A 7,916-nucleotide genomic window follows, 5' to 3' on the forward strand; every position below is an offset into this window, starting at 1 on the left:
GCGCAATAATTTGCACAAAAAAAAAAAAGCTAATTTATGAGATTATAAAGCTAAATTGACGAGGGGGGGAAATTGCAGTGTAAATATCACTTGCGGTGTGGTGCCTGTGTGTATTAGTCTGTATATATTGCTCTGTTAATGCCATTGTGCTTATATGATATACACTTATATAGTGACATAGGTATATTTTTTTAATTATATCAAAACTTGTGACAAGGCCTTGTTGGGGTCCTTATGGTAATGGCTGTTGATGGTTACTGTTGATTTTTCTTTTTTTCTTTTATGTGTGAATTTTATGGGTGTTTAGTGATCGGGCGGCTTGGTTCTTAAGTGCCAGTGGTAGTTTCCTATTGTTGTCAGAGCAACTGCAAACATCCTGTGTTAGCGGAAACAAGCAACGTTGAATTTGATGAAACTTGCTCATTTTGATGTAGGTCTACAATTATTTCTAATATTGCATGTGTAGGCTACATAAATGTCTGCGATGTTTGCATACTTAGACGTCATTTCAATACAAATTAACCTCGTTACCGGAAACGGAAACACGTCATGTTTTTCTTCTTCTCTCGCTCTGCTCCAACAGGCAGGTAACGTAGCGTTACAAGAGTTTTAAACAAAAATGGAGCACAAATTGATCCTGGCTGTCTCCGGCTTCCCAAGTCTCTACGATACCAACTCTCCGACCTACCGGGACCTGAATATGAGAGCCGATTCGTGGAGACGCGTCTCAGAGATCGTCGGCGTTCCCGGTAAGTTGTATTCTTATTTAAGAACGTGAAACGTTAAATGACGCCCGTTTGTTTCATCGACTCACACCCGCGAAGAGGATATTTTCCGACTGTGGAGTAAAACTCCCTAGAAACACTTTATCTTTAACCATTTCCAACAGATCCGTCCTCGAAAAGATCAAAACAAAAACGAGTCCGTCTCTAAATACTTTCCGACTGTCTGTGGCCATCAGCTCCGAGCACAATGGTTCCTACTGAAGACGCACATCTTAAAAAACACCTAAAATATAAAGTTTCATTGATAATAAAAAAGCTCACTCAATTTCGACCCGAACACATTACAGACTGTGAAAATACACCATTGCCATGGAGTCCTGCATTATAAATCACTTGAAACACTTGAATAGTTTATGTATTTGAACCTTTTCTTACATATTCTAGTGTCAAATCTGTAGTGTTTACTTATGTCTTATGCTATTGTATTGCGTATGTTGTTATGCACCAATCACTGTATTATATTCCTTTTAATGAGTAATTAAGCTTGTCTGTTTCTGATCAGCAGAACATGACATGCTGTAAAATGACCCCTGTGAGTGTTTTACTATGATTTAATGTAATTAAAGTAATTTTTCTGCTGTCGCCATTCACGTTCAGCAGATTGGAACTATTTTTATACAGTTGAGTAGTTCTATTTTACGTACAAAACACATGATGAACTTATAAAGTATGTTGCCTTGTTAATGTTTTATATATAAAATCTGAATCATCTAAAGTTTTCAGATTATTTATTTATTTGTTTGCTCAAAGGAATTTTAAAGATGCAGAACTATTGAAAATCTGAATGGCCAAAATAGCTTAAAAGCCGCATCTGTGTCTGTGAGAAATACGAGGGTGATATTTATTAATCAATTATACGCCAACTATTTTGATAATCAATGAGTTTGAGTATTTTTTCTTCAGAACAAAAGTCAAAATCCTGTGATTCTTTTTAAATGTAAACACATCCCGCTTGCTTTCCTCATCCTTGGCAGTAGGCTAAGCTGAATATCTTTGAGTTGCAGACAAAGACATTTGAGGACGTCGACAATTTTCTGACATCTTTTTAAACCAAACTAGAAATCGATTGATCCTGTAAACAATGGACAGATTAATGGACAATGAAAATAATCATTAGTTGCAGCTCGAGTCTAAATGTTGGTCATCTTCTTTCACCTCTTTGCTTCAAATGTGTAGATGAAGACAAGATGTGGCTTTCCATGGAGATACACAGAGAGGAAGAAGATGTATCAAGCTTTGGATGTAAAAAAAAAAAATCAACTGTTGAATGTTTAGTAACATCTACATGTTTTGTTCTTCCTGTGTTCATTAGAGGCTGAATGCAGAAGGAAGTGGAAGACGCTGAGGGACCAACACCGGAGGGAAAGGCAGCGGGAGAAAGACAGACGTGAGAGTGGCATCGGGCTCTTTAACTACAGGCCGTGGAGATACTCGGCCATTTTGTCCTTTTTAAACCCGTTTATTGATGCCAGAGCAGCAGGTACCAACGGCTGGGCTCTGGACCCGCAGCCCTCTCATCTCCACGCGTCTGAAATGGGCTGCAGCACAACCACTGAACCACGGAGCGACGACGACGATACCTACGGTTGGTACACTTCCAGAATAATTCACCGCGACTTGATTTACAGTCCCAGTAAAATGAAAGTTGGAGCATCTTTATCTTCTGTTTTCTGAGTGTTTCCCAGTGAAACTGAATATTCAAGCAGTTACAAGAGGGATTTACAGTTTTTTTTGTCACATTTTCAAAACTCTAAACACAATTAGCACAGCATTTTAGGAAACAGAAACAGAAAAAGACAAACTTTTTATCTGGGCTTTTTGCTGTTGTTTTTTTGTTCAGAATGCTCTTGTGTGTTTCATGGATATTTTGTTCAATGTAAGCAATACTGTAGAACTTTTTCTCTTCTATCATACTGTAAACAGTATATCTACTGTACCTCCTGTAGTAAACAGTAAAAAAACTGATTTGCTTTTTACTGGAATGCTTTTGAATGTGAACATTACATGTAGACATACAGTTCCCAACCAAGAAATTTAGTGTAAAAACGGTGGATTGCATGTTTTGCATGCAAATACCTGTAAAACTGAAACATAAAAGTGTATGCAGTTATTGTAATGTCAACAATAGCCAGTATTTTGAAACCTGGTGTACTTTGATTGACTGCATGTACCTTGTGAAGTGAAAACAAGTGTTATTCTTTGACAGAATCATTTCATTTTGAGTCAGACTTCCAGTGTTTTGGTAAAGTTAGTGTGTGCATAGAAAGATGTGTTCTATTTTGAAATGAAGAGTTAGTATATATTTAACAAAATGTGTTTTTGAGAAGAAAATTAGCCATTTGGCCAATTGTGTTTTGTAGGTGTGAGTCTGTGTTAAGAGTTTAGAAAAAGTATCTGAAGTATGGGTAAGTGCTTGTTAGCGATTGAAAAAAACTGTAAATCCAATCATAAGTCAAATCCTTTGCATTTGATTGGACTGCTAAAAAGTGGGTGGGCACAAAATGGAACAATATACAGTGCAACAGAGGACTTTTCCTTTCTGCCATGGTCACACCAAACGTGAAGCAAATTTTGGCCCTGCTATCATTTGGGTTTACTTGTTTCAGATGCACCAGGGGGTTTGGGGTCTACATGGAAAATCCATGTCCACATATACGCCAACGACAAGGCTCTGTGTATTTTACCAAGCTGTAGCAATACACACGTCGGATGGTTAGCCACAGCTAGATGAACCCAAAATAAACCAATTAGCTGTGATTTGATTACAGTAAACGGATTGAAAAGGATGTTGAAAAAAACAACACAATGATGGTGATTTGTAAAAAATCTGAAGTCATGCTTTGTTCGGTCTGTCTGCAAAACAACAAGCAAAACAACTTTTAAAATGCTTGTTTTCTGAATGGAGTCTTTTCGCTCTTGGAACTGACTTTGTATCCAATCAATGCATTATTGTTAAATGTTTCAGTTTGATTGGTGGATGGATGTCATTATATAAGTGGTTGGTACTAGTTTTCTAGCACTTCATATATTGTTTTACAGGAATTAAAATTTGAATTTATTTGAATTTAAGAATGATATCTTTTGTACTCTCTTCTTTTTGCATGCATTGGTAAATAGGTGCACAATAGGGCAGGGGATGGGACTGAAAAGGGTTTTACGAGGCATTCTTTATTTGATCTCGACTGAAAGGCTACAGGGACAGTGTGATCCTTGCAAGAGGGTCTCAAAGTCAAAAGTAGGTGTTTCATTGGGGCTGCAACTATTGATAATTTATAGTGAAATTCTATTATCGAATATCAGTGTGTGATTTTGCTGATGACAGCTGTGGGATGACAACCAAATGTGATTATTTTCTGTCTCTTTGCAGACATCTCTGTGGTCGATGCTACGACAACAACATCATCCTCAGAGTTCGGTCACAGGAAACGTCCGTCGTCCGCCAACAGAGACACCATCGGATATAAAGAAGCAAAGATGGAGGCGTCATCAGAAACCGCCACTCGAGATGACTGTGTCCAAATACAACAGCATGATAACATGAAGGAACTCTTTGAGGTGATGATGCAGTCGGTTACGTCTCTAGCTGCGTCCTTAGCCTCTTCACACTCTTCCTCGCAGCCCTCGGATCAGCTGATGCCTCCTGCACAGTCCTCGCTGGCGGCCCTGCAGCCAGATCTCCAACACCTCCAGACACAGCGCGGCCTGCTGCCGTCCGGCACCGCCTCCAGGCTGAGCCACTTGAAGACAGAAGAGCAAGAAGCTGAGGTGGCAGGGCTGCTGGACCAAACGGACGACGACGATGAGGAGGAGGAGTGCAGCGCCGTGTCTACCAGGCCCACCCGCGCCAAGAGGAAGAGCTGCGACAGCCTACTGGAGGAGTACCTGAAGAGGATGGAGGTCAGGGACGCTCAGAGAGACCGGGACCTGGACCAGAGAGACGATGTCACCCTGTTTTTACTGAGCTTGGCTCCGGCCATGAGGAGACTTCCTGTAGAGAAACAGTCGTGGGTCAGAACCAAGATGCAGCAGTTTCTACACGAGGCAGAGTTTGGCTCTACGAATTTTCAGTGATCCCAACAATATTTTACATTTTTATAAATACTCTATCCATCAGATATTTGTGAACTTTGACAAATCTTTAATTGACCTACAGGGTTATTTTTTTCCTCCCTTTTTATGATACTTTATCTTCTTCTTTCCCACGTTTTTGTGCTGTTTTTTAATAATAAAAAAAAAACCTCTTGGGACTAATTTATATTTTGATATATGCATTAGGGCTAGGTGTAGTGGGTAGCACTGTCGCCTCACAGCGAGAGGGTCCCGGGTTCGATTCCCGGGTCGGCCTGGGTTCCTTCTGTGTGGAGTTTGCATGTTCTCCCCGTGTAAGCGTGGGTTCTCTCCAGGTTCTCCGGCTTCCTCCCACAGTCCAAAGACATGCAGGATGGAGATAGGTTCATTGATGACTCTAAATTGCCCGTAGGTGTGAATGTGAGAGTGAATGGTTGTTTGTCTCTACATGTCGGCCCTGTGATAGACTGGCGACCTGTCCGGGGTGTACCCCGCCTTCGCCCAATGACAGCTGGGATCGGCTCCAGCCCCCCCACGACCCTGAATACAGGATAAGCGGTATACAATGGATGGATGGATGGATATATGCATTATTAATATAGGAAGAGACAGAAACATGATTGTTGTAAAGATTAAAAGATGAAATATATACATATGAGAGATTGTCAGATCTTTGTTTGGGGAAGTTGAATGGCAGAATGATGTTTAAATGCTTCATATTGACTCTCCTCACCGATACCACGGCCTGCTACAACATCTCTCTCTCCCTTTGTTGAGAACAAATTATATGTTTCTTGGATGAGGCGCCACCAAGCCATAAACACCACATCTGTACTCTTCACAGTCAATATATACAAGAATAAAACGTCCAAGCAGAACTTTGAGTAGTCATGGTTTTTCCTTTATATTGAGGCCGGATTGTCAACTAGACCTCCAGGTTCCCGGGTTCACTATCCGCGACTTGTTCTGTGCACCACTGAAGCGACACTCATTTTAGTGTACATTTTGCTGACGTGCATATTTCTAAATAAAGCCGGAGCACTTACTGAAGGTCATGCATACACTGGTAAATCATTCGGACTAAACAAGTCTGGCTACTGTTAATTTTCTGAAAGCTTATAAGATCAATTATTGGAAATGTAGCCTGTAGCTGCTGTCAGTGTTCATCCTTTGTTTAAAGCTATTTAAGTGGTAATTCATTACCAATCATGTTATATCGTTTAAAAAATTGTTTTACTTTATGAAGCGCTTGGTCGGTCGAGGTGGCAGTGTAGATGAAAACCGATTCAAAAACGAAGCAGGAAAAAGATAACATTTTAAAAATTCACATAAAATAGTTGTTTTAATTTTCACATTGCTAACGACATAGTGGATATTTCCACATGACGTTGTCAAATCAAGTGAAATAACTGGGGAGAGTCATCAGCCAGGACCTCAAGTGGAAGCAGAACATCAACTGCATCACCAAGAAGGCACAGCAGAGGCTGTACATCCTGTGGCTGCTGAAGAAGGTCAACCTGTCAAAGGCAATGATGGTACACTTCTACACCTCCGACATGCGTCCATCCTCACCTCCTCCATCACCATCTGGTACGCTGCTGCTACTGATATAAAATTGTAAATATTATTTTGTTACAGTTTATAGCCTATATGGCTGCATATAGCTTTTTCATTTATGGTAATTAAAAAAAAAGTATCTTCTTGACTGCAGTACTTTCCTTTATTGTTTATTCATTGTGAATATCGTGCACACATTCATTGGATGTGTGGCAATAAACTCCTTTCTTATTCTGATTCTCTAGGCCGGATTTATAACGTGTATGACAATTTTTTTTTATGATTGTTGACAGTATTTTCTGATTTATGGAGTGATAAAAAGATATCTCCAGCCCCGTGTGAACCTAAACAAAACAAGATCTGTGAACCTGGTTTCCTGTCCTGGGAATGGATGCTAATTAGCACACAGGATAGTGGCTCATTGTGTCTGAATGGAGCAGCATAGCTTCCTATAACCGAGGGCGTCGATCGCTCGATGGTTCATCAGCTGTGGCGAGTCGGTGACGCCGTTGCCTAGCAACGCGCTGCTGTTTGTGTTCGGCGGGGCTCACGTGACATCAAAGCAGTGACGTGACGCGTGCTTTGATGCTTATATATATCCTGACATAACTGTAGTTTAGAGCAAGAAAGAGAAGAGAAGAAGGGAGCAGTGGAGCACGGGCAATCCAGCGATACAGGAAAAGACGCAAGACTTCAATATCGACCACGTTGACAAGGAAGGGACAGGTCAGGTTCACATATTCTCTTCAGTTACCATTGTAACTGACATAAAGTGTAAGTTCACTCTCTTTCGCAAGACTTCAATATCGACCACGTTGACAAGGAAAAGATAGGTCAGGTTCACATATTCTGTTCAGTTACCATTGTAACTGACATAAAGTGTAAGTTTACTCTCTTTCTTGTACGGAAAACTTAAATTATCCTTCTTCTTACGGTTAACAAGCACATAGTTTTAACGAAACCTGCAGACTTCCAACTATAGAGGCAGAATAATCTTCTCCCCTAGATGTCACTTTGCAACACACTGCTACCCCTATTGTACTGTTTATTTGAGCCACACTGATAGGAACAGACCTCACAGCTGTAGAGGCAGAATAATCTTCTAAGGCAGGGCTATTCAATTAGTTTTAAATGAGGTTTTGTGCTATATCATACCCCCTCTCTCTCTCCTGTTTTTTCTATCTGTCCACTGCTAATAAAAGGCGTCTATGCCTGAAAAAAATCTCGCGGATGATGAAGACGGTGGTGATGATGATGATGAATGGCCCGGCGGCTCGTGTGAGCCTGTTTTGGGATATACATGCCTAAAATGTGCCTAAAATTTCTATAGTGAAATAATATCGGCATTATTATGATTATGATGATAATATTTTTGGTGCCCCACGCACAGCGCGTCATGCGCGTGGTGGGAGCAGCAGCGCTGCAAGGTCTGGGGAATCAATGGCAGTCTACCCATTGATTCTAGAAAGGGTGGATGTGGTATAAGTGTATTAGGCTACTGCAACA

At 40.6% G+C, this 7,916-nt stretch overlaps 1 protein-coding gene across 1 annotated transcript; it reads left to right on the forward strand.

Annotated features, from left to right (window-relative positions):
- The first annotated feature begins 580 nt into the window (after positions 1 to 580).
- Positions 581 to 5,636, forward strand: LOC311026408 (uncharacterized protein). The gene is made up of 3 exons (XM_084029962.1): positions 581 to 749; positions 2,098 to 2,370; positions 4,153 to 5,636. Exons 1-3 carry the CDS (start codon positions 620 to 622, stop codon positions 4,854 to 4,856), a joined length of 1,107 nt encoding a protein of 368 aa, XP_083886088.1. The 5' UTR covers positions 581 to 619; the 3' UTR covers positions 4,857 to 5,636.
- The last annotated feature ends 2,280 nt before the right edge of the window (positions 5,637 to 7,916 follow it).

This window comes from Eutrigla gurnardus (genome assembly GCF_963514095.1).
Source record: "Eutrigla gurnardus genome assembly, chromosome: 16".
Taxonomy (NCBI): Eukaryota; Metazoa; Chordata; class Actinopteri; order Perciformes; family Triglidae; genus Eutrigla; species Eutrigla gurnardus.

Bases quoted from the DNA above. Each gene is read 5' to 3' on its own strand.
- LOC311026408 (XM_084029962.1), top strand. From the start codon at position 620: ATGGAGCACAAATTGATCCTGGCTGTCTCCGGCTTCCCAAGTCTCTAC. The intron at 750-2,097 runs GTAAGTTGTATT...TGTGTTCATTAG, and splicing joins AGAGATCGTCGGCGTTCCCG to AGGCTGAATGCAGAAGGAAG. The intron at 2,371-4,152 runs GTTGGTACACTT...GTCTCTTTGCAG, and splicing joins CGACGACGACGATACCTACG to ACATCTCTGTGGTCGATGCT.